The 27979-nt window shown below is 42.0% G+C and overlaps 2 protein-coding genes across 2 annotated transcripts in view; one reads left to right on the plus strand and one right to left on the minus strand.

The window, feature by feature from the left end:
• The window catches only part of LOC103037236 (C-type mannose receptor 2-like), a 74224-nt gene that overhangs the window by 45396 nt on the left and 849 nt on the right, over window positions 1-27979 (plus strand). The gene's annotated exons all lie outside the window — the stretch shown is intronic.
• On the minus strand, window positions 8635-13424 carry LOC103039659 (C-type mannose receptor 2-like). The gene is made up of 5 exons (XM_049470024.1): window positions 13232-13424; window positions 9743-10024; window positions 9641-9643; window positions 9193-9531; window positions 8635-9037 (listed from the first exon to the last, which is right to left on the minus strand). Exons 1-5 carry the CDS (start codon window positions 13422-13424, stop codon window positions 8670-8672), a joined length of 1185 nt encoding a protein of 394 aa, XP_049325981.1. The 3' UTR covers window positions 8635-8669.

Here is a 27979-nt window from a genome sequence, read left to right on the forward strand (position 1 = left end):
TGAGCTTCAGTTCAGGTTTTACTCTGATCCACAAAGTGATACAGATGAGGAACGTATGGAGATACACCACACACAGCTGTGAAGATCAGGAGAAAGTGTGGTAACATTTTACGTTAAGAATTGTCTAAATAACATTAATTACCCATACAAATACATAAACAATGCTTACACAATGTTAGTTTAACATGTACCAACTGCATTATGTAATGTTAATTTCTACATTAAAAGTAAAGTACTTGTTAACATGAACAACACATGAGATACTACATTAATATTGGTAACCGATGTTAGGTAAACAAGTAAAAACTTCAGTAGTTAATATCATCATGAACTACAAACTGGTCGAAAAGCATTGTTAATTATTTATGATAAATTAAATAGTAGTTGGCTCTAATAACACTTATCCAGTAATTTCATATTGCTAAGAAAACAAACTGTAATTTTCCTTAATATTGAGAGTTAAAGCTGTGAGAACACCAGTAATCCATGTATTCTATTCATAAATGTTTGACAGTAAATCATATGACATGAAAAACTGGCTATTTACATATTTGGGTACTACCTGTGAAGAGGAAACGTAGCCCACTGCAGATGGATTTTCAAAACAAATATTGTTTGTTTCTATGGTTTTTGTCTCATTTTTTTTCTGTTTTGTTATTGGTTTTCTGTATTTTTTTAACAATTACTTGCATTTGCAACTGCTCTCCACATACTCTTCTTGCCCTTGCTGCACCATACCATGACCATGGACTTAAAAGTGGACGCAGTGAGTTGTTCTTTCCTGAGTGTTATGTTGGCGATCCGGCGGACCCCTTTCTCTTCTCCAGTGTGCCGGCAGTGTCCACCTCTCTGGAGGTCTCTGATAACCATGGCCGGAGGAGGCTAAGAGGATGGCCTGATACGGCTACAGTTACACCAGCTAGGCTAATAAAAACTAAACTGATGTAATGTGTCACAGTTTTCATCAGTCTAGTTACTCTGGTCAGTCATTAACTTGGTAGTACAGTTTTCATTTCCACTGAAATTATCTAGCTGATTAGACTCCCAATATCAGAGTAACACATTTAACTCATCTTTTATCATTTGCAATAAAAAAAGTTGAACATAGAATAAGATCTATGTAGACTGCTCTCAAAAACTTTCAACAAGACTCAAACCCTCACACATCTTTCATACAGCAATAAAAACATGCTCCTAAAAAGATCCTGCAACATCAGTTTATGTACATTGCGTGTACATGACAATCTTCCCTTTCACACTGACCTGTGTTTCCAAACATATGCAAAACAGGTTCAGTGGACGTAGGAACCTGATATGTCACTGATGTTTCTGATAAAGTATGCAAAACCTGTGCCGTAGGCCCTGAACCTGTAAGCTGTCATCTAATTAAATGACTTCAGCCCTTAGAAGATGGGCGTTTGTGTGTGTGTGTGTGGGGGGGGGGGGGGGGTGGGGGTTGAAGATAACAGAGATTTGAGAGGTGATAAAGAGACACAGGAACAAAGAAGACAAAAACAGTATAGAACAGTTATAATACATTAATTCACTGCTTAATAATAATTCAGAAGAGGAAATTACACTGTTCCACTTTTTTCTTTTTATATTATGAGTTTAATGAACAAACTGTATGTTTTTTCTCAATAAGTGCATTTTTAAATGTATGTCCAATTCCACCTATCAAGCATAAAATTATAACCACTTCCTTCGTTCTACATATATTCTACAACACTATTTTTCAGCTGTAGTGATTAGCACTGATTAGCATGCAGGTGGTGTATGAGGTGTTAGTGTTTGTTGTGCTGGTATAGTGAGTGGATCAGATACAGAAGTGCTGCTGGAGTTCTTAAAGGGTAAAAAAAGAAGACTCCGCAATCAACTAAAATTTGAAAAATGCAAAAAAATTGTGTACTACTAGTTTACTAATACAGGATCAGTGCCAGGACCCAACGGAGTTCCATATATAGACTATTACAGTCAGTCTAATAGGTTCAGATTGTAAAGCTTTATATAATTTAAACCTGCTACCCCTATCAGAAGATAAACATTAATAAATAACAATTATGTACAATAAAAAAAATTAATATACATTAATATAAAGTGAATGAATATCATGCTTCACAGTTTAAATTTGTCAAACTCGATGGTTTGCATAGAAAACAATTCTAATTCTAAAACAATTGTTTTATAGTAAAAACAAAGTCTGACAATTATCTGATTTTATCTGCTTTATTCAAATAACTCACCCAATGAAAACAATCTTATGATGATTAAAATAGCATAAAATACATTAAGATAAAGGGAAATTATAACATTATTCTTAGGTAAAAACACATTTAACATTTGTTAAAATATTTTACATTATAAGATAAGAAAATATATTTCCACTCCAGATCTCAGGAGGCTTTTCTAGACTGTTACAGTTACTATCTGTCTAATCTGTGCATACTATCAGTAAATATTAATCCATAAACATCACTTATGTACAATTACAACATTACAAAACTGATTTACTGTCCAAATATTTATTGAACTTATTAACTTTGAAATTTAGTAACTGATGATATCCTATGTAATACAGATAAAGAAGCTCATATATAAAAATGCAAATGCAGTTTTGCCCAACAGTTCCAGTATATAAAGTATAAACCACTAATATAAGCTAATATACAGCAAAAGGTTGGAAATCTGATGATCAGCCAGAAGACACTTCACACCTGGTTTCAGTCTGTGGAAAAAAACAGGGTTATTTTAACGAGATCTATGTGAATATTCTGTAGAAATCAAACTAATAAACACTAAATCTAACCTTCATATCTGATGCAGATGAAGTTGAGAGGCTGGTTCTCAGGCAGGCTGACCCACTGCTGATCTCCTCTAGCCTGCACCGCTCCGGTTCTCTCTACAGGACTGCAGTCTTCACCTTCTGTCCCGTTACCTGGAGCCCAGTTATCATAGCAGATAAAGTCTCCACTCATCCAGAACCAGAAGCTGAGGGTGCAGGTGTGACGCAGACCCAGCCACACATGATCAGTGGAGGCTTTCTGAGCCACATCCTTCACCCAGAGCTGTATCTCCTTAGAGTGAACTGAGACCAGGTCCACATGATTCTCTCTGCAGTATCTCAGAGCTCCTTTCCAGCTCAGCTTCTGCTGGATCAGGATCAGTTTATCTGGAGATAAAAGGGAAAGGAGTAAATGCATACAGTCTGGAATATAAAAAAAATTAAGGTTAAAAATTCTAAAGTAAGTTCTTCTCACTCTCATGACAGATGAATTGATGTGGTTTGTCACACTTGTCATCGTTCCAGTGTCCCTGTTTGGTCATTATTATAGTAGTACAGTTCTCTTTTCCACCATGATTATCTGGTTGGTTAGAATCCCAGTATCGGAATGAGGAGCTACCTTGATCCCACCACTTCCAGGAGTCGTTAAACAGGCCGATCCAGATCCGTGCACCAGCTTCACTCCAGATCTGCTGGTTCTCTATCTGGTTCCTCACACTGACCAGGTCTGTGTGATGTTCTCTGCAGTAGCTCTGAGCTTCACGCCAGGTCTTTGTCTCATTAATGAAAACGTATCTCTCAGTGTTTGTCCTCTTTTCTAAAAAATCAGATAAAACCGCCCTTTTCAAACTAATAAAGAAACACAGCTCAAGAATATCAAATAATTAATATGAACAACCATCAAATTATCTTTCATTAATTTGTATCTAGTAGAAGATCTTACCGTCTAAACACACAAAACGGTAATTATCTTCACATGGGACATCAAGCCACATTCCATTTTTTTTCTTCATCGCAGCACAGGACTCATTACCCTTAGCATTATTTGGTTCGCCACTGCTCCAGTTCCGGTATGAATCTTCTACACTTTCAAATCTTCCACCTCCCAGAGACCACCCCCATTTCCCAGTGGTCCCTCTGTTCAGACCAATCCAAACAGCACCGACAGTTTTATCCTTCAGAGCCTCGTTCAGCTTCTTCATCTCGTCCATGTTGTTGATGGTGGCCAGATCAGTGTAGGTCTGTCTGCAGTAGCTCTGAGCTTCAGTCCAGGTTTTATTCTGATCCACAAAGTGATACCGATGAGGAACGTATGGAGATACACCACACACAGCTGTGAAGTTCAGGAGAAAGTGTGGTAACACTTTACATTAAGAATTGACTAACATAAATTAATGCATGGGATTAATAATTAATAATGTAAACTTCTGTTAGGTAATCAGTGAAAAACTGCATTAGATAATATCCTTGTATTTTGTTAATGTACTTGGTGATACATACCATTTGAATAAGCATTTATAAAATTGTATCATGAACTAAATAGTAGTTATAAACAACTTAATTGTCTGTCATAACACTTATCCAGTAATTTAATAAAAATGTATTCAAAGAAAACTCGACAGTTTAAGCTGGTAAAACACAGGTAATTAATGTATTTAATGTATTCACACAACACATTAATATTGCTTTAAAGAATCATTATAGGCAATTTAGACATTTAAACACTGTCACTGTATTCTCTTCTCTTTATGTGGAAATGCTGAGAGGCATTTAAAGGAAACACAATGTTGAAATCTAAAGCACAGTTAGGCTAATTTGTTTTGTGGAATCGTTTTATGATGTAATCTTGTCTTAAATTAGGCTAATCTTTATTTAAAAATGAGGTGATCAGATTTTTTTTGCATAAATAGAGAGAAACATGACAAATGTGTATTTAAAATAATTTTAAACAGTATTGTAATAAAGGTCTAATACATTTGGTCTATTTTCAAAAGTAAGCCATTTTTTACCCTTGTTATACTCAGTAGTAAGCTTCATGACTAAAACTCGTAACAACATAAGTGTCTGCAGATAGATGATCTTAGAAAAGTTAACAAACAGTTCAAAATGTATTATCTGGAGTAAAATTTAGTACTATATGATGTACACTGACCTGAGAACAGCAAGAAGACTGAAATCCACTTCTGATCCATGTTGTGAATAGATTATCTAATAATATTTGGTAACATAGATGATCAAATCTGAGTTCACTCCTGATGTGTCAACGTTGTTCTTCACCTCCTATTCTGATCTATACAATATTTCTTTTTGTTTTTTCTAACATTGCTCCACCCTCCACCCCTTGCACGCAATTCTGTATGGATAGCATCTCTAATTTTTTTTATTTCGTGAGAGCTGGGTCAGCAACAATTCCAGGGATTGTATTCTGGCAGTCTCCATGAAGAGGAAATGTAGCCCACTGCAGATGGATTTACAAAACAAATAAGCAGCATGACAATGTTACCATTCAGTTCTGGGTTGAGGCTCATACACTGTTAACCCTTAAGAGGAAAGCTGTTGCCTCAAAAAAATTACTAATTGTTTCACTCAAAATGTAAAAAAGAATTAAGTTGCATAGACGTTGTCTTTTCACTCACTGGAAATAAATACAAATGTGAAGTGTACTGAATATATGATAATAAGGTGATACAAGGTTGTCTATTTACATGGACAATTCTAGACAGAGACTGCCAGCCATGATCTTTACCATCCAGTGTGTTGACTGGGTACATGAAAAGAGCTAATATTTTAAAACTTAAGTTACGTTACATCCATGGCAGCATAGGGTGAGTAGTAGTAATGCAATAGAAAATACACTACAAAAGCCCATCCTTGGGACCGGTAATCGAAATGAGCTAAAAAATGTAAGCTTACATTCAAGAAGGTCCTTACAAAGCAGAAAGCTCAAATTCTAATCCCCCCACCCCCACCACCACTGCAACATGGCCATAGTCCTACTGCCTGGGACTAGCCCTACCAGGAGAAGGTTGTTTTCTCAGGCCCTGAAGTTAGAGCAATGATTGAGTATATCCAGACGACCCTTACCCTGGGGTTTATCTGTCCTTCCTCCTTCCAGGCCAGCACCAGAATCTTTATCGTAGGCAAGAAAAGATGGGGGGTTGAGGCCCTGCTTAGATTATAGGGGTGTCAGTAAGATTATGGTTAAGAACCGTTACCCCCTGCCCCTAATGTAATCCACCTTTGAGGCACTGCAGCGGGCCACAATTTTTACTAAACTGGTTAAGTAAGCATAGTTAGGGTAGGGCGGGTGACGAATGGAAGACGGCATTCACCCCAACCAGGCACTATGCATACCTGGTGATTCCATTCGGGTTGATGAATGCCCCTGCTGTCTTCCAGGGGTATATTAATGAGGCACTCCAGGAGGCGTTGGACCGGTATGTGTTTGTCTACTTAGACGACATTCTTATATACAGTCACTCTATGTATGAACATGTTACCCATGTCTGATGGGTTCTCCGGCCACTCCTGGAGAACCAACTTTGCGTCACTGGAAAAGTCCATGCGCAGTCCATCTCATTTTTGGACCTTTTATAGTGTCCCATAACACTGCGCATGGACCCCACCAAGGTCATGGCAATTGAAAACTGGCCCCAGCCCACATCTTTGCACCTGGTCCAGTGCTTCCTGGGCTTTGCTAACTTCTTCTGAAAGTTTGTGAGGAATTTTACTGCTGTGACTTCCCAGCTAATCGCTCTGACACGGAAGACATTGGGGCAGTTCAGCTGGTCCACAGATGCCCAGGAAGCGTTCGATGCTACCAAGCATCTTTTGACCCAGGACGTCCTCTCTAACCTGTGGGAGCATCTCCCTCTTTCGGGTGGTCCTTCTACAATCGTACCTCCAGCTAGGATCCTGGCACCCATGAGGTGGGCCCAAGAAACCGATATGGGTCCAGGAGACCTTAGGAGATGGGTACTCACCTGGAGACACTCTTTACCCCAGGCTGCAAATCAAGGGGTCACGCACACATTCATGCTCCTGCAACATTGGTTCTGGTGGCCCCACATGGAACAGGACATGGGCATGCACGTGACCGCCTGCACAATATGTGCACAAAACAAGGACCCCATAACCAAACTCACAGGTCTGCTGCACCCTCTGGCAGTTCCCACTTCTGGTGTCTGGTCCCACCTGTCCCTAGACTCCCATCGTGGGACAACACCGTGATATTAGTCATAGTGGACAGGTTCTCCAAGGCTGGGTGTTTTGTGGCTTTGCCTAAGCTCCTGTCTGTGCAGGACACATCCAAGGTGTTGCTTGACCAGTAGATCAGTGTTCATGGACTGCCCTCTGACATTGTGTCAGACCGTGAGGCGCACTTCACCAGTCAGTTCTGGGGTGCCTTTTGCCGTTTGCTGGGGGCAGAAGCCAGCTTGTCCAATGGCCAGATATAAAAGGTCAACCAGGACCTAGAACTGACCCTCTGCTGCTCTGTCCGAACAGTTGAAGTGGGCAGAGTATGCCCACAACACTCTTTGGCACTCATTTCTGGGGATTTTGCCCTTTGAGCAGTTTGGGTATGCTCTGCCTGCTTTCCCTGGACAGAAGAAGTCACAGGAGTCTCCTCAGCTGACCAGACTGTCCACCATTGCCGCAGAGAGTGGAGGAGGGCTCGGGCTGCCCTCTTGTCTGCCAGGGTGATCCAGAAATGCCACACAGACAAGAGGCAGCGGGTCGCCCCCTCTTATCGGGTTTGTCAAGAAGTCTGTCTGTCGGCCAAGCACATCCTGTTGCATGGTACCCTGGGTGAACTGGTGGCACGTTACCTGTAACCCTTTAAATTAGTGTGCCGGATTAATACAGTTTTGTAATGCCTTGCCCTGCCACCTGCCTTAAAGGTCCACCCGACCATTCACGTGTCCCGCCTGAAGCCCTACCTTTGTTCTGTGGGCCCTGCCTCTCCCCCCAGTGCCCATACTGTGGATGCTGCCACCGCCTACAACCTTCCACCAACTGGGGGTCTCTAGTACCTGAGGAACAGTCCTGGGTGCCAACCAGTCACTCCGCGCTAGATCTTTGAAGCTCTTATCTATGCCAGTTTCTTGAGCAAGCCTCTGCTATTTTCTTTTCCCACTTCTCTATCCATGACGTTTCCAGGATTTCAACCCGTTTTCGGGGGCTCCACCAGTTTTTTTGTGTTTTTCACCCATTTTGGGATTTTCCTCCCTTTTCCTCTTGAGTTTACCTGCTTTGGGTCCTGCAACCCTCTGGACTGGAGAGTTGCTGCTCCCCAACCCATTATAAATGGGTTGCATAGATAATTCATAATAAATTGTATTATAGTAAGAAAATAAAGTCTGACAATGAACTGATTTTATTTAATTTATTTAAATAACTCATCCAGTAAGAACAGTGTCATGATGATTAACATAATTGTATAAAATACATTTATACGAAATAAACAGAAAATACTTTTAAAAAATGTATATTCGTTTTTTTATTTTACAAATGTAAGAAATAATAAAACAAGTTTCAAGTTTTGGTCTCAGAGCTCTGCTCTAGATTCGAGCAGGCTTTTCACTGTCCAAATGCTTATTAATTGATTTTTTCTTAAACTTAACAGTTAAGTAAGTGATAAAAGTCATTGGAAAGAGGTAAAGAGGCACAAATATGAAACAAGGAAATGCATTTTACTTTAACAGTTACAGCACATGCAGTATGAAGCACTACTTTAAGCTAATATACAGAGAATGTGGTAAAGCTGTCAAGCTTCTGGGCAAGAAATCTCTTCACACCTGATTTCAACCTGGGAAAAATAATGAATAATTAAGATTTTATGTCATGTCTATATGCACATTTTGTACAAATCACACATAGACACTACCTAACCTTCATATTTGATGCAGATGAAGTTGAGAGTCTGGTTCTCAGGCAGGCTGACCCACTGCTGATCTCCTCTAGCCTGCACCGCTCCGGTTCTGACCACAGGCTCACAGTGTTCTCCCTCTGCACCGTTACCTGGAGCCCAGTTCTGATAGCAGACGGTAAACCCACTCGTCCAGAACCAGAATCCCTGAGTGCAGGTGTGACGCAGACCCAGCCACACATGATCAGTGGAGGCTTTCTGAGCCAAATCCTCCACCCAGAGCTGGATCTCCTCAGAGTGAACTGAGACCAGGTCCACATGATTCTCTCTGCAGTATCTCAGAGCTTCTGCCCAGCTCAGTTTCTTCTGGATCAAGACCAGCTCATCTGGAGAGGGAAAAGACAGGGCAAAAAAACTGTTCATTAAATATCCTAAAATAGTTTAGCTGCTTTTATTAGAGGGACTTGTAATAGATTTCAAAATTACTAAAGATATTACAGTATAAACCATTAAAAAATTAAATAACTTAAGCATAACTTACTTTCATAGCAGATAAAAGGGAATCCTATGTTACAGTTTACATCATGCCACTGAGACTGGTCCTTTACAGATGCTGCAGCACATTTATCATTAGTATCTGGCTGTCTGGGAAGCCAGTATCGGAATGAAGAGCTACTCTGATCTGACCACTCCCAGGAGTCGTTAAACAGGCCGATCCAGATCCGTTCACCAGTTTTTAACACACTCCAGATCTTCTGGTTCTCAGTCTGGTTCCTCACACTGGGCAGATCTGTGTGATGTTCTCTGCAGTAGCTCTGAGCTTCACACCAGGTCTTTGTCTCATTAATGAATACGTATCTCTCAGTGTTTGCATTCTTTTCTGAAAGACATTAAATTCATGTTATTAAAAATCATGATGATACACATAATATGATACACACATGATATTATACACAAATGAACAGCCAATCAGTTTTCAGTTTTCTTACCGTCTAAACACACAAAACGATAATTATCTTCACAATAGACATCAAGCCACTTTCCAGTTTCTTTATACATCGCAACACAGAACTCAATCCCCCCATGATTACTTGGTTCTCCACTGCTCCAGTTCCGGTATGAATCTCCGTCAAAATTTCCACCTCCCAGAGACCACTGCCATCTCCCAGTGTCCCCCCTGTTCAGACCAATCCAAACAAAGTGGCCACCATTATCTATCAGAGTCTTGTTCACCTTCTTCATCTCGTCCATGTTGTTGATGGTGGCCAGATCAGTGTAGGTCTGTCTGCAGTAGCTCTGAGCTTCAGTCCAGGTTTTACTCTGATTCACAAAGTGAAACCGATGAGGAACGTATGGAGATACACCACACACAGCTGTGAAGAACAGGAGAAAGTGTGGTAACATTTTACATTTAATGGAAACAGAATGGCCAAATCTAAAGGCTAATTAAAAGGCTAATTTTATTTTGTGAATTTATTTTATGTAATATTGTGGTAAATTTGGCCAATTATTGTTTAAAGATGAGGGGAACAGAGTATTTTGCATATACAGAGAAAAAATAAGTACGTTTTTAAAAAGAATTGTGTTAAACGTGGTAAATTTGGTATATTGTCAAATATAAGTCAACCCTGTGCTAGGTCAATTTTTACCCTTGTCTTTTTTTTTCAGTAGTAAGCTTCCAGTGCACAAAAATCATGACTGGAACCTGTAACAAAGATGAATGTCTACAGATACATGCACTTGTGTATTAATGTATTATCTGGTGTGAATTTGTGTACTAAATGATGTTCACTGACCTGAAAACAGCAAGAAGACTGAGATCCACTTCTGATCCATTTCTGGAATCTAGATGTTCAGATGCGAATTCTTTGTCCTGATGTGTCTCCCTCGATCTTCACCTCCTGTTCTGATTAATACAGTATTTCACCTCTTTCTTTATTGTTCTCTCTAATGTCGCTCCACCTCTCTTGCACGCAATCCTATGAAGATATCATCTCTGATTTGATTAGAGTTCGTCAGAGCTAGGGCAGCAGCAGTTCAAGTGATTGTATTCAGGCAGTAACCGTGAAGAGGAAATGTAACCCACTGCATGTGTGTTTACAAAACAAGCAAGCCGCATATTTTAATATTACTGTTCTATTCTGTGTTGTAGTTCATACATTGTTAACCCCTCATAGGGATCTGGGACATCACTGCTGAAACTTCCAGAGGTGTTGTGCAGATCTGGACCGTTGCTTCAATTCATGGCGGGTTATTATCTCATATCAATATTATGAGTAATCAAACTTATACTTAAGCCATGTGCTTGTTCTGTTTCTGTCTTGTCTCTGCCCTTGCCCCACCTAATCATTAGTGTTCTCACCTGTCTTGTTTGTTATCCCACCCCCTTCTTTCCTTCTCCAGTTGTTTTCTGTTTTCCAGTGTGTATACATACACCATGTGTTCTTTTGTTCTCTGTCGTGCTTTTTGTTTGACCCTGTCGTGTTAAACCCAGTTTGGATCTTTCATCATAATTTGTTTGAGCCTCAGTCGTGCTGTGTTTTTTGTCTACTAAGTTTCTGGTTTGTTATGTTTAGTTTGTCTGTTTGTTTTCTTTGTTTTCTTGTTACTTGTTAGTCCTGTGTGTGTGAGTAATCACAAGGCATGTGTGAAGCGTCTAGTGTAGTAGTGTAGGAATGCTTGTAGTTAGTGCATGCTAAATGCTGTTTTCTGCTTGCAATGTTCTGCTTTTAGCTATTGAATCTTGGAGCAGCAGGGTGCAGGCCCACATAATGCTTCCTGAGTCACAGTGCAGGTTTAGAAAGAACAGGAGCACCATCAATATGGTCTTCACAGCCCGGCAACACCAAGAGAAGTGCAGGGAACAAATTTTTTTTTACCAGTTTATGGCTATTGTCAACCTCTCTAAAGCCTTTGACACTGTGCAGAGAGAGCTCTTGTGGGGCTTCCTTCTCCAGATTGGATGCCCCACAAAGTATGAAAACATCCTACGACAGTTCCATGAGGGAATAAGTGGTAGGGTAGGGTAGTCATAGGAGGGCAAGTGTCAGACTCTTTCCCTGTGCATACAGGGGTAAGGCAGACGGGTGTGTACTGGCACCAGTACTATTTAACATCTTCCTCTTATGCGTCACACTCAAGTAGATCAAAGACAGCAGAGAGGTATCAGTGGCATACAGGGTAGCTGGCAAGCTCTTTAACATCAGGAGGCTGCAAGCAACCACCAAACTGCACAGAGTAAGGATACTGGAGCTACAATTTGCAGACGACTGTGTTCTTGGGTCCAACACTCCACAAGACTTCCAGTCTGTCCTCAATGCAGAAGCATTGCATACAGCATGGGGGTAGTCTGCCAATGGCGTGACAAAATCCCACCCACATCACCCACCTTTACTGTTGCAGATGAACCATTGTCAGTTGTTCCATCCTTCAGGTACCTTTGGAGTATTCTGTCTGATGACAATACTATCGAAAATGAAGTCCAGAACACAGTTTTTTTGCCTTTGGGAGACTTAGGTACCAGGTCTTCCTGAACAAAAACCTTCTGAGCACAAAAAAATGGTCTACAAAGCAGTCTGCATCACCACCATCCTCTAGAGCTGTGAAGCCTGGGTTACTTATAGCCGCCTGGAATACCAAAACTCTGGAATACTTTCACTTCCGCTGTCTCCAGCAAATCCTGGAAATTACTTTGGCGTAATTGAGGGCTGCACATTGAGATCTTGAGGAGAACAGGCTGCAGTAGCATTGAGACCACTATCACTCAGCATCAATCACGGTGGCTGGGACACGTCATAAGGATGCCCTACAACCAGCTGCCCTGCAGGGTGTTGTATGGCCAGCTCTACCATGGTAAGTGCTTTGCTGGAGGCCAGAAGAAGCACTTTAAAGGCGAGCTGAAAATAGCTCCTAAAAGGTGTGAAATCAAACTGAGATCTGGAAAATATGGCTGTTGACCTCAACACCTGGAGGCAGCTGTACCTAGATGGGACCCAAACACTGAAGGAGGAAAGGGCAGCCAGGAGACAACAACAATAACAACAATGAGTGCTCAGGAAAGAAAAAACCCTGGTTGCCAGCCAAACAAACACTACCTCCACACGACCTGCGTACAATAGAACTTGTGGATTCAGCATTGGCCTGTTCAGCCATAAGAAAACTCAAGTCTGTTTTTGGCAAGGCAAAAGGAGTTGGATTATTTGGACAAACTGGCTTCTGTACTGCAATATGGTAAAACGCTAGTGTTATCTTCCTTAGTCTCTATTCCGTGTGAGTATGACAGTGGACATGGCACCTGTAAAGGTTTTTAAATCCATCTGCTTCCTCACAGCATCTGACTTGCCCTACCTCTCCTAATGTTGTGAAGGTTCTTTTTTATAAAGGATTTTCTGAGGGATAAGGCTTTACAATGAGCTGACATTATTTTAAAAAAAGGCCTAAAATTGTAAGCACTGTGGAGGGTTTCTTGAACTGCTGAAACCCGCTACAGCTTGAGTACCAACTCCAGCAGCACCCTCCACTCCTGTTCCAGCTCCAGCAGTGCTTATCGCCCCAGGTGCCCACTGCCTCTGTTCCAGTACCAATTCCAGCGTCGCCAACCACATGCTCAAGTTCTTGTGGCACCCGCTGCCTTAGCTCCAGTGACAGCAACACCCACAGTCTCAGCTCCAGTGCCTGCAGCGCCCACCACCTCAGCTCCAGTCTCATCAACACCAGTCGTCTCAACTCCTGTGTCAGTGGCAGCTGCTGCCACGTCTGCTCCTGTGCCAGCATCACCCTGTGCCTCACAGTGTGCTCAAAGCAAAAGCACTATTCTGATATACCAGCTCACAGACACCTTGTGCTGATCGACATCACTCTAGGAGTGGATGATTGATTCACTCAAGGATGATTGAAGGCAGCTTCACGGCAGGTGGCAGGGTGGTACAAAACTGAATTAAACCGGCACACTATTCTAAAGGGTTCCAGGTAATGTGGAGCCAGTTTGCGCGGGGCACTGTGCAACAGGATGTCCTTGGCCAACCACCAGACTCATTGTTCAACCCAATAAGAGGGGGCAACACCCCGCCTCCTGTCTGTGACGTGCTTCTGGATCACCCTGGCAGACAAGAGGGGAGCACAGACCCTCCTCCAGGAGTCTCCCGTGTCTTCTGCCAAGGGAAAGCAGGCAGAGCATATCCAAACTGGCACTCAAAGGGTAACCAGGTGGATAGAGCCAAAGAGGCCAGACAGCCTCCGCCAGAGGGTCCGTTTTAGGTCTTGGTCTGGGGTTGAAACCCCAAGGACAAGCTGGCTTCTGCCCCCAGAAAACGGTAGAAGGTACCCCAGAACCAACTGTGCGGCCCATGGTCTGTCAGTGGGCAGTCCATGGATGCAGACCACCTGGTCAAGCAACACCTTGGCCGTACCCTATATTGTCAGGAGCTTGGGCAAAGACACAAAGCGCCCAGCCTTCGAGAACGTGTCCACTATGACTAATGGTGTTGCCCTGAGATGGGGGGATCCCCATGATAAAGTCTAGGGACAGGGGAGACCATGGATGCACAGCCTGGGGTAAAGAGTGTCCCCAGTTAAGAACCCATTTTCTGGACCCAGATTGGTCTCTTGGTACCACCTCACAGCATCCAAGAGCCCTCACTGAAAGGGAACAATCCACATCTGGCCTGGTGTGGGATCAGGCACTTGGCTTGCTGCATGTATGCCAGATTTTTGTAGTCAGTCCAGACTAGAAAGGGATGTTTGGTTCCCCCAATTCAGTGCCTCCACTCCTCCAGGGTGAGCTTCACAGTCAAGAGTTCCCCAGAAGGTGCATGGGTGCAGTCAGCCATCCAGCCCCACCTGCTGGGAAAAGACCATGCCCACACCTACTCCAGAGGGGTCCACCTCCATGACAAAAAGGAGTCTAGAGTCAGGCAGTGGGAGGACCAGAGCCTCGGTCAAAAGATGCTTTATGGCATCATATGCTTTATGGTCTCTGTGGACCCAGCTGAACCATCCCTATGTCTTCCTTGTCATAGCAGAGAGGTCACAGCACTAAAATTCTATGGAAGAAGTTGGATCAGGTGCACAGATGTGGGCCATGGCCAGTTCTTGACTGCCTTGACCTTTAGTGGGGTCCATGCACAGTGTTATGGGACACTACAAAGCCCAAAAACAAGATGGACTGCACATGGAACTCAGACTTTTATATTTTGATGTAGAAGTGGTTCTCCAGGAGTAGCTGGAGAACTCAACGGACATGGGTAACATGCTCGTCCATAGAGTGACTGTATATAAGAATGTCGTTTAAGTAGACAAACACATGCCGGTCCAATGTCTCTGAGAGCACCTCTTTAATATAACCCTAGAAATCAGCAGGGGCATTCATCAACCCGAAAGGCATCATCAGGTATTCATAGTGCCCGGAGAGGGTGATGATCGCCGTCTTTCATTTTTCACCTGCCTTTACCCTAACCATGTTTTAGCTCATTTCGATTAGCAGTCCAGAGGATGGGCCTTTGTAGTGTATTTGTAGTGTATCATCCTGCATTACTACTTCCAACCCTATGCTGCCATGCCAATGCCATGCCTATGTAGCCAGTGCTTGCCTCCACCTGATCCCCCTGATCTACTCTGCTAATTGGGTCAGTTGTTTCTGGGCAATTTCCTTGCCACTACCATCAACCTCACTCTTCTTTTCAGCAATTCTGAAAAGCAATTCTTTGCCTGGGTCTAAGTGTCCATTGGCCAATCTCTGCCCCATAGATGCACAGCCAATGCCCTTTTTGTGCCTCGTTCTTCCTCCCCTATTTACTCCAAAAGTTTCTGAGGCAATACTAAATTCTGTTCGACCATGTTTCCCCAGTAGAGGTTCTTCTCTCCACCATTGGTGATGAACACAGCATGAGCTTGACTTCAACAGAAGGCCATGATAACATCACACCCTCTGTGCATTTTACGTGATATTACATCCGAAGATTAAACCACTCCTGAGTCATTGCAGCCTGTGATCGCCTGTGTTGCTGGTCCCATCTCTACCTTGCTTGACTCATGAGCTCCACTGCCTTGTCCTTAAAGCTTTTCTTTAATCATCCCAAGTCTCCTTTTGCAACTATCCCATGTGCCCCTGCTCAACAATACTTCCCTAGTACTCTTTACATTTACATTACATTTATATTTATTTCCAGTGAGTAAAGAGACAACGTCCATGCCAATTCATTTATGTTCATTTTGAATGATTCCATTACTCAGTTTTTTAAGGGAACAGCTTTCCTCTTACGGGTTAAAAGTGTATAAACATTAACCTAGAACTGAATGGTAACATTGAAGTCATGCTGCTTATTTGTTTTGTAAATCCATCTGCAGTGGGCTACATTTCCTCTTCATGAACACTGCCAGAACACAATCAGTGAAACTGCTGCTGACCTAAGTCTGACGAAATTTAACCAAATCAGAGATGCTATTTCTAGAATTGTGTGCAAGTGGTTGAGGGTAGAGAGATATTAGAGATAATTTAAAAGAAAGAGGTGAGATACTGTATAGATCAGAACAGGAGGTGGAGAATGACATCAACACATCTGGGGAGAAATCAGACTTGATCTAACAAATATTATCTCATATTCTATTCACAAAATGGATCAGAAGTGGATCTCAGTCTTCTTGCTGTTCTCAGGTCAGTGTAAATCATTTAGTAATAAATTTCACACCAGATAATACATTTTGAGCTGTTTATTAACTTTCCTAAGCGCATGTATCTGCAGACACTCATGTTGTTATTAGTTACAGAGTTTTAGTCATGATTTTTGTGCACTGGAAGTTTAATGCTAAGTAAATATGATTTAATGGGTAAATTGTGAAAAAAAGGTTTCTTCGATTAAAGTAAATTAAATTACTGGATAAGTGTTTTCATAAATGCTGGGATGCTTAACTGCTTTACATGAACAAAAGACAAGAAAATTAATGAAGGCAGTTTTTGCTTGTTTACATAAGTGTAATTATTAATGCAGTATTTAATGTGATGTTCATGTTAACAAATGCCACACTTTCTCCTGTTCTTCACAGCTGTGTGTGGTGTATCTCCATACGTTCCTCATCGGTATCACTTTGTGAATCAGAGTACAACCTGGACTGAAGCTCAGAGCTACTGCAGACAGACCTACACTGATCTGGCCACCATCAACAACATGGACGAGATGAAGAAGGTGAACGACACTCTAAAGGGTAAAAGTGGAGACTATGTTTGGATTGGTCTGGACCGTGGGGACACTGGGAAATGGGGGTGGTCTCTGGGAGACGGAAATTTCGACACTGTAGGAGATTCGTACCAGAACTGGAGCATTGGAGAACCAAATAATCCTGGAGGGAAAGAGTTCTGTGTTGCGATGTATAATCAAAATGGAACGTGGCTTGATGTCGAATGTGGAGATAAATATCGTTTTGTGTGTTTAGATGGTAAGAACAACTACTACAGATACAGATTAATGAAAGGCATGATCAGTTTATTTAGTGAGTCTGAAATTATTGGGTCTTATGGAGTCTTATGTGATTTAATGTGTTTTAGGTTTTAAGACAAGCACTGAGAGATTCATATTCATTAATGAGAGGAAGACCTGGCGTGAAGCTCAGAGCTACTGCAGAGAGAATCACACAGACCTGGCCAGTGTGAGGAACCAGACAGAGAACCAGCAGGTCTGGAATGAGGCAAAAAATGTTGGTATTATGAAATGGATCGGCCTGTTTAATGACCCCTGGAAGTGGTCAAATAAGAAGAACTCCTCATTTCGATACTGGTTTCCCAATCAGCCAGATATTACTGATAAATGTGCTGCAGCATCTGTGATGGATCAGAGTCAGTGGCATGATGTAAACTGTAACACATCATACCCTTTTATCTGCTATGAGAGTAAGTAATGCTTGACTTATTCAATAATGGAAACCTTTTCTTTCCTAAATTAAGCATCGTACATTTTATATCTTTTTTTAAGTGTTTTAAATTGTGATGAATCATTAATTGCCCTTTTCCTATTCCCCTTTAGATAAGTTGGTCTTGATCAAGACAAATCGGACCTGGAGAGAAGCTCTGAGATACTGCAGAGAGAATCATGTGGACCTGGTCTCAGTTCACTATGAGGAGATCCAGCTCTGGGTGAAGGATGTGGCTCAGAAAGCCTCCACTGATCATGTGTGGCTGGGTCTGCGTCACACCTGCACCCTCAGCTTCTGGTTCTGGATGAGTGGAGACTTTATCTGCTATGAGAACTGGGCTCCAGGTAACGAGACAGAGGGAGAAGACTGCAGTTCTGTAGAGAGAACCGGAGCGGTGCAGGCTAGAGGAGACCAGCAGTGGGTCAGCCTGCCTGAGAACCAGACTCTCAACTTCATCTGCATCAGATATTAAGGTTAGATAGTGCAGATTACATTAAGGACTAATCCTTTTCCCTATTTATACTCTATTCCTTGTTTTTAATAGTCAACCTTCCCCTGGAACTGAGTTGTAAGGAGAAGTAGTTAAAACTTTCCCCCTAATTAATAGAACAACTCTTCTAGAACCCGATATGTCATCAAATAAATAAATAACACAGTTTTTTAGCAGCTATGAGCCGCCCTCTGTAGTCAACACTGCCAGTCTGTTTTGATGCAAATGAGCGATACATTTTAGTATTCTCAATGTTGGGCTTCAGTTACACACAGTAATGACACCTAGTGCATAGGGGTGTGAAGCCACTGGCCTGGCAGTCAAGAAGCAGCAGAGAGAGACACATGCACAGGGTTTCCGTGAATTAAAACTATATATTTATTAACAACTTTCCCTGCACCACGCCCAAAACAAACTTGAACCTGCATGATAGCTGCATGATTGTATTTTTCCTAGGAAAACATGCACTGTTTAAATAGGCCCAGCTGTGCTAATCAGTCTATTTTGCTCATGAGCGACACACTGGCATGTGCCTGGAGGGGGAAATTGCGGCTGACAACATGAGCCAGGTATTTGGGGGGTCCTCCTCGTTGGCAGGGGGCATTGCTGCCAAAATGAAATTGGGGCATTGCTAGGGTTGGTATGCTCCAGGTCAAACTATAGGATGGCCATTGGTGCTGCAATTGTGAAGGCTCTTGTGGTGTCAGTCCAGACTTTACTGGATCCCTGGCCATTAGGGGTAGTGACCAAGGGAGCTGCAGCACAGATTGAGGCAGGACCATTCTTAAATGTGACTACTGGTGCTGGAGCTTGTGAAAGTCCTGGACTGTCCAGGGTAGCATCGACCCCTACATCCTGGCCAAGGCTGTCCAATGGAGTTGTGGGGGCACCTGGTACTGACTGTATCAGGCTGTGCCATCCATCCTTGGACTTTCCCAGGACTTGGTTGATTGACGGTTCATTCAACAGTCTTGAGGCAAGGGGTAGTCTTTTGCAAAAAGAATAGGCTGTGTACCTTAAAGATGCTGTTGCCATGGAGCTTGCCGTGTACCCCCGTTTAAAGACGTCTGAAACTGTTAGAAGTTTCTTATAATGGAGTGTTGGTTTATTTGTTGGAGCTGGTAATGTCTGCTTAGTCGCTTGCACTGTTAAAAAAATCCATTGTGGGTATTTATGGTGCTGTGCAGTTGAGTTGTAGGAACGATCAGTGATGAATTGGAGGTAAAAAGAAAAAAGAGGATAAAACCTGACCAGTTTATACTTAGAATAAATGTAGTATAGGTATAAAAAGGTAGTATTCATATCGAGTAGCTGTATAACTCATTGGCATTGCTGCAGGACTGACACGATATTGCTTTTTAAATTTTTGTATCAATAAAGGTTTGACATGCGGAAGACGTATCTACAAAGCCTCCTTTCTGCTGCCGATGCTTCGACTGGCCTCTCCCTGATGCTGATGGATCTATGATCTATTCTGTTGGATGTGTGGTTGAGTAGGTCCATATAAACTGGTCCATGGGAGTGGAAGTTAGCTATTTGCTAGCATTTAGCCTTAAAAGGTGGAGCATGATTTTAAGTGGGACTAGCTAGCTAGTTAATTATACTTGATATGATCAAGGCATGATTGTGCAAAATGGAGGGATAGGGCTAAGTGTTAGGGACAAGGGCTGAAATGAGACTGGGCCTAAAATCTCCTTCTTCTTTCTTTCTGTTTTTTAGACTGAAGAAGAATGAAGTCTGGTGTGATCCTGCTTCCATGTTTGACGTCAGTGGATTCACAGTTGTAATTTTTAAATTTTACTATTCAATGTTTTTAAATGGATTTTGTAATTGTACGTGTAATTAAGTGTTTTAGGGGTGTAGTAATGTTATATTATTAATTAAATATATTTAAAGTGCTATGCAGATGTTTGGGCAGCCTTGGTCAAAATGTCTATTACTGTAAATAGTAGCACCTAAGTGTATATAAAGCTGTTTTGATATGGGTTGATATTCTGTCACTCTCTCACCTGCTTTTTCTCGCACTCTCTCTCTCTCTCTCTCTCTCTCTGGGATATCATAATACAGTAAAAAAGAAATAAACCTGCTCACTGTTTGTTTGTTCCAACAAGATCCCAAAGGTGGAGCCTCTGTGTAAACCGAACCGTGAAATTTTCTGTTCCGTTACACCCACGGTGCCAGTGTGTGTGTGTATCAGACACAGCAGTACTGCTGGAGTTTTTAACACTTGAATGTTTTTAAAACTAAGAATAGTCTTAAGTTTACTTTGTTTAACAGTAAATTAAGCCATGATATTTTACAATCAGTCCTGTTCAGATAGTGATTGCTGCAGTACTACCTTATCAATGGATGAGGTAAAAAATAGAATACATTAAAATATGGATCAACAGGAAATGTGATAATAAGATAATAACAAACATTATATTGAAAAATATTAAGCCAAAAAAGCTTAGAACAAAGTAAGTAGCTGGTTTGTAATATACTATCTGATGTCCTTTGTGCAATGTGTCGGCTTTCTTGGTTGTGGGCCTGAGTATCCTGTGGGAAGAAACTATTCCTCATCCCCTTTCAGGGTTTTCACCATCAGGGAGCAAAAGCACCTGCAGACCAACTGCAGCATCAACCCCACATCATTTTCTTACTTAAATCCAGGTGGCCAGGCAGTGTATTATCACCAAGGTTTTCAAATCTCAGCCACTTACATTCCTCAATCGTAATAGTAATGATCAGCAGCTTTTGTCTACATTTACTTGTGTGAACTGACAAGCTTGTATTAACTCATCAACTTCTGTTCAAAAAACCTCAAAATACAGTGAAAAGACAATGTCCATGCAACTCAATTATGGTCCATTTTGAGTGAAACAATTGATATTTTTTTAAGGCATTAACTTTCCTCTTAGGGGTGTGGTGTGCGGAGGCGGGGGAGCCGTGGGTCCACCCCATGCTGTGACATACAGCCCCTACCTGTCCCAGCTGGTCAGCATCTGGAATGATTAAGCAGCCACCTAGGACAGGCATAAAGACTCTTCCTCGTCCCTCCTTTGGAGAGAGATGCTGCTGGTGAGAGGAGAGCTGAGGCAACACAGACCCTTAAAGTCAAGAGTTGTGTAACTAGAGCTCCATTGGGCCATAGATATCTTTATTTAAGTTTTTTTGGGTGTGGTGGAGGGCCTTAATAAATTTACATTTTGAGTTCATTTACTCCCCATGTCTGTGTATCTGTGGGCTTTCTGACTGCCGGGTCATGGTGGCCTCGCCTCTATCCCTGGGGTGTCCGTCGAATTGGTGGAGAACGCGGGCTCGAAGGAGGGAAACCGTCTCATCACAAACCCGGAGGAGAAACCAACGGCTAACAGGGTCCAGAGCGGGGATGACAACGGGCTGGTGGTGCCAGCCTGCAGCGAGGACGGTCGACAGGATCCACAAGCACCGGTGCCAGCACCACAGCCGGCTTAGCAGCACAGCCAGGAGCTAGGGGCTACAGAGGTGGGCCAGAAGGTGGCCCGCGGTCCAGCTGCCCGAATCACCACACTGCCTGCTCCAGCGCCACGAGTCACCAAGCTGCCTGCTCCAGCATCACAAGTCGCTGCGACAGCTGCAGCTACTCCCACAGGCCACGTGGACGGTGGCTGGGAGGCACCTCGACATCTCCCAAGGCCCCTCCCTGGAGAACGGGGCCTGAATGAGCAAACTGAATCCCCTGCTCTCCTCACGCTGCTGCTCTCTTTTCGCCCCAGTCACCAGGAAATGCCTCACTTTTGACCCTGGTGGCTGGAAGCTTAGGGGGATGGACTGTGACGTGTGGAGGCACGGGAGTTGTAGATCTGCCCCATGCCGTGACAAACAGCCCCTACCTGTTCCAACTGGTCAGTATCTGGAATGATTAAGCAGCCAGCTGGAACAGGCATAAAGACTTTGCCTTGGCCCTCACTTGGAGAGACACTGCTGGTGAGAGGAGGGCTGAGGCAACACAGAGCCTTAAAAGGACTAAAAGTCGAGAGTTGGGTGACTAGAGCCCCATTGGGCCATAGATATGTTTATTTAAGTTGTTTTGGGTGTGGTGAAGGGATTTAAAGCTGAATAAAGCTACATTTTGAGTTCATTTAATCCCTTTGTCTGTGTGTCTGTGTGCTTTCTGACTACCAGGTCACGGTGGCCACACCCCTATCCCCGGGGCGTCCGTCACAGGGGTTAAAAGTGTATGATTCTTAACCCAGAACTGAATGGTAACATTGAAGTCCTGGTGCTTGTTTATTTTGCAAATATATCTCAGTGGTTTTCATTTCCTTTTCAAGGGGACTGCACAAATACTATCAATGGAACTGTTGATGACCTAGCTCTGACGAAAGCAAACCAAATCAGAGATGCTATCTCTACAGAATTGCGTGCAAGGTGTGGAGGGTGGAGGGATATTAGAGATAAATAAAAGAAAGAGGTGATTTACTGTATAGATCAGAACAGGAGGTGAAGAACGAAGGACACATCAGGAGCGAACTCAGATCTGATTATCTATGTTAATTACTATTGGATAATCTATTCACAAAATGGATCAGAAGTGGATCTCAGTCTTCTTGCTGTTCTCAGGTCAGTGTACATCATTTAGTACTACATTTTGAATAATACATTTTGAACTGTTTGTTAACTTTCCTAAGTGCACGTGTCTACAGACACTTATGTTCTTACCAGTTCCATTCATGATTTTTGTGCACTGAAAGCATACTATTTAGAACTACTAAGAAAAACAAGAGTAACTAGAAAGTGAAAGTTTAAGAACAAAGTTGGCCTGGAAAAGTGCACTAATAACGTTAAAAGTTAAAATGGTTGCAAAGCTGTTTCTGTCTGAAGAGTCTGACAAGTTGTTGCTATGCTGTTGACTTTAGGCCAAATGCTAAACTCCGAAAAGTTTTGGCTGAAATTATGAAATGCTAATACTTTTGTCTGATGTACCAGGGTCCAAAAACCTAGGCTAAAAGCAAAATTCCAAAACTTTTGCTTTAACTATGGCTAACAAATCAGTGTACAAAACCCTTTGAATACATGGTTGGTGTGGAATTCCAGGTCATTGCTAAGTGGGTGCTATGGTGTTGCTATTGTTTACCAATGGGTTGTTAAGGTGTTATGTTGTTGCTATGGAGTTCTAGGTTCTTGCTAACATTTTGCTGAACTGTTGCTAGGTGGTTGCTATCATATCTGTGGTCATTGCTAAGCTTTTGCTAGGCAGTTTCTAAGGTATTACAGTTGGTTGCTAAGGTGTTGATAGGATGTTGCTAGGCATTTGCTGTCATATCTAAAATGATTGACAAGATGTTGCTAAGCAGTTGCTCGGATATTTCAGATTGTTGTTAATTGGTTGCTATGGTGTTGTTTTGGTGTCCATGGTGGTTGGTACGGTGTTGCTAGGTGGTTGCTATGGTGTCCATTGTGTTTGCCAAGGTGTTGCTTGGTGGTTCGTAAGGTGTTGCTATAGTATCTGTAGTGGTTGCTTAGGTGTAGCTAAGCAGTTGCTAGAGGATTGCTGAGGTGTTGTAATGGTATCCGTGTTAGTTGCTATGTAGATTCTAGGTGGTTGCTATGTGTTGCTAGCTGGACGCTTGCTAAGGTGTTGCTATGGTGTCCTTTGTGGATGCTATGGTGTTGCTATGGTGTCCTTGGTGGTTGCTAAGGTGTTGCTTAGCAGTTACTAGGTAGTTGATAAGGTGTTGCTAAGCAGTTGCTATATGGTTGCTACGGTGTTGCTAAGTGTCTGTGGTGGTTGCTAGGTGATTGCTATGATGTTAATATGGTATGCATGTTGGTAAATATGTAGTTTCTAAATGTTTGTTTGGTGGTTGCTAAAGTTTTGCAACAGTATGGTGTACACGGTGGTTGCTATAGTGTTAATATGGTGTCCTTGGTAGAGCTTAGATTCTCTGCCCAAACCCGACCTGACCCGAGGACCGACCCGGGTCGGGCCGAGATTTCCCACCACATTCCTCGAGTCGGGTCGGGTCGGGTTGGGTCGGGCTCCAGAAAATAGTCCGAGATGTAGGCATCTGTTTTCTAATTCTAAAAAAATAGTGAAAACTGAAAGTGAAAAACCATTTGTGTTAACGATAATTAAAAGCAAAAAACATAACTAACTCGAGCTGTATTGTGTGTTTATAAAACTAACTAAAACTAACTGAAATTACTGATAGAACACCCACATTTTCGTGTTTAATTTATTTATAAGTGCTGTTGTACAGCGGACGGTGTTGTGCCGATTCTGTTTGCGAAGCGGAGTCGGATTCAGCAGGGAGTCGGATACGGCACAGCGGCAGTGCCTGGCACCTCGTGGTCCGTGGCGTTTGTTCTTGTTTAAATCGCTCGCGCTAGCTGCAAAACACGACAGAAAACACTGAGAAACTGCAGAACTATGTATGCGATTACAATATGAGCACCAGGCAGATAAAAGAGAAACAGGAGATACAGTGTGTGAGAACATTTACCTGTGAGTAGCTCATACACCAGAACACGCAAATCTCTCTCTCTCTCTCTCTCTGATTTCTTAGATTGATCTCTCTGATGAGTTGTGTGAAAACTAATAAAAACTTGCAAGCCCACCCTAAAAACAAATTAAAACTTACTGAACTGTAGGAGAAAAAAATAAAAACAAAATGAAATTAAACTATAATAAAAATGGGTCGGGTCGGATTTTTTGGGCCCGATCTAAGCTCTAGTCCTAGGTGATTGCTAAGGTGTTGTTAAGCAGTTGCTAGGTAGTTGGTAAGGTGTTGCTAAGCGGTTGCTATGGTGTTGCTATGGTGTTTGTGGTGGTTGCTAAGGTGTTGCTAAGTGGTTGCTAGGTGATTACTATGGTGTTGCTATGGTATCCATGTTGGTAACTATGTAGTTTCTAAGTATTTGCTAGGTGGCTGCTAAAGTGTTGCTACAGTATGGTGTCCGTGGCGGCTGCTATGGTGTTCGTGGTGGTTGGTAAGATGTTGCTTAGCAGTTGCTAGGTAGTTGGTAAGGTGTAGCTAGGTGGTTGCTAAGGCATTGCTATGGTGTCCGTGGTGGTTGCTAAGGTGTTCCTAAGCAGTTGCTAGGTAGTTGGTAAGGTGTTGCTAGGTGGTTGCTAAGGTGTTGCTATGGTGTCCATGGTGGATGCTATGGTGTTGCTATGGTGTCCCTGGTGGTTGTTAAGATGTTGCTTTGCAGTTACTAGGTAGTTGGTAAGGTGTTGCTAAGCAGTTGCTAGGTGGTTGCTATGGTCACTGTGTTGGTTGCTAGGTGATTGCTATGGTGTTGCGCTCACTGGGGGTTCTGTATTCTGTATTTTCTATGTTTAGTGTTTTGCCTGATTATTTGTCCTGTGATCATGTTTCTGTAAAGCTGCTTTGTGACAACACCAGTTGAAAAAAGCGCTATACAAATACATTTGATTTGATTTGATTTGCTGTGGTATCCATGTTAGTAACTATGTAGTTTCTAAGTGTTTGTTAGTTGGTTGCTAAAGTGGTTCTACACTATGGTGTACATGGCGGTTACTATGGTGTTGCTATGGTGTTTGTGGTGGTTGGTAAGGTGTTGCTTAGCAGTTGCTAGGTAGTTGGTAAGGTGTTGCTAGGTGGTTGCTAAGGCATTGCTAAGGTGTCCATGGTGGTTGCTGAGGTGTTGCTAAGCAGTTGCTAGGTAGTTGGCAAGGTGTTACTAGGTGGTTGCTAAGATGTTTCTTTAGTATCCGTGGTGATTGCTTTGGTGTTGCCATGGTATTTGTGTTGGTTACTATGTAGTTTCAAAGTGGTTGCTAAGGTGTTGCTAGGTGGTTGCTAAAGTGTTGCTATGCTTGGTGTCTAAACGTTTAACCAATAGCTGCTTTATCCAATAGCTCCTCCATACACGCACAGTACTGCAGAGCAGGGGAGAGAAAGAGTTCTGTGTGTAGAGCTGCTGGTGTATGAAATAGAATGTTGGGCCCCTCATTTATTCCTATGGGTAAATTCTGTACGATAATTGTACGAAAAATGTAAATCAGACTGATTCAGAAGGCTTGTTTTCGAAAAAAATTGTTCTATATTAATTTTCAATGGGAAAAATGCGAAAATTAACGTTAAAGTTTTTATGAAAAGCATACGAAAAAAAAATACAAATAACAGCCAATTGAGATAATAACTACTATTTAGTTCATGATACAATTTTAACAATGCTTATTTAACTGTATGCATAACTACAGTACATAAACAAAATAAGAACAAGAACAGTAACTAATGCAACTTTTACTCGATTACCTTACATTAGTTAACATTATTAATTATTAATCTAATGTACTAATTCATGTTAGAGTGGCTTGCAAAAGTATTCATACCCCTTGACCTTTTCCATATTTTGTCACATTACAACCACAAACTCAAATATATTTCACTGGAATTTAATGTGAAAGACCAACACAAAGTGGCTTACAATTGTGAGGTGGAAAGAAAGTTATGCATGATTCAAAACATTTTTTACAAATAAAAATCTGGAAAAATGCAATGTATTCATCCCCCCTGAATCAATACTCTGTGGAACCACCTTTTGCTGTAATTACAGCTGCAAGTCTTTTAGGGTCATTGTCCTGCTGGAAGGTGAATCTCCACCCTAGACTCAAGTCTTTTGCAGCCTCCAACAGCTTTTCTTCCAGGATTGTTCTGTATTTATCTCCATCCATCTTCCCATCAACTGTGACCAGCTTCCCTGATTCCTGAGCTGTCTGATTTGTTCTTTGGACACGTAGCAGCTGTATTTGTACTGAGATTAGATTTACACACATGTGGATTTTTTTTAGTCATTAGGAGTGTTGGTCTTTCACATTAAATTCCAATGAAATATGCATATTTATTTATTTATTTGTGGTTGTGATGTGAGAAAATACGAAAAAGTTCAAGGGGTATGAATACTTTTGCAAGCCACTGTATTTAGAGAATTCTTAACGTAAAGTGTTAGCACATTTTCTCCTTATCTTCACAGCTGTGTTTGGTGTATCTCCATACGTTCCTCATCGGTATCACTTTCTGGATGAGAAGAAAAACTGGACTGAAGCTCAGAGCTACTGCAGACAGACCTACACTGATCTGGCCACCATCAACAACATGGACGAGATGAAGAAGCTGAACGACACTCTGAAGGGTAAAGGTGTAGAATTTGTTTGGATTGGTCTGAACAGAGGGAACACTGGGAAATGGCGGTGGTCTCTGGGAGATGGGAATTTCCACAGTGTAGGAAACTCGTACCAGAACTGGAACAGCGGAGAACCAGATAATGCTGGGACGAGGGATGAGTTCTGTGTTGCGATGAAGAAAGACACAACCTGGTTTGATGTCAGCTGTTGGAAGAACTATTCTGTAATGTGTTTTGATGGTAAGATCTACTATTGCAGATACAGATTAATGAAAAACATGTTCACTTCATGAATTCAGTCTGAAAAAAAACTGAAATCCTATTGGCTGTCCATTTGCGTATCATATTCATTCTTTGACATTTTTGTGCAGTTTTTAACTACGTGAGTTTAATGTTTTTCAGAAAATAAACCAAACAATGAGAGCTACGTATTCATTAATAACAAAATGACCTGGCGTGAAGCTCAGAGGTACTGCAGAGAATATCACACAGACCTGCCCAGTGTGAGGAACCCAAATGAGAGCCAGTTGATTATAAATGCGACAATAAATGATAATCATTTCTGGATCGGCCTGTTCAATGACTCCTGGGAGTGGTCGGATCAGAGTAACTCCTCATTCCGATACTGGAATTCTAACCAGCCAAATGATTTCAATGGAAATCAGAACTGTACTACCATGATAATGACTGAACAGGGTCACTGGAATGATAAAGACTGTGATACACCATATCAATTCATCTGCCATGAGAGTGAGAAGAACCTAATTTGATTACATTTAATCTTAATGTATTTTATATTTCAGACTGTATGCATTTA

The sequence above is a fragment of the Astyanax mexicanus genome, chromosome 21 (assembly GCF_023375975.1).
Source record: "Astyanax mexicanus isolate ESR-SI-001 chromosome 21, AstMex3_surface, whole genome shotgun sequence".
Lineage (NCBI taxonomy): Eukaryota > Metazoa > Chordata > Actinopteri > Characiformes > Acestrorhamphidae > Astyanax > Astyanax mexicanus.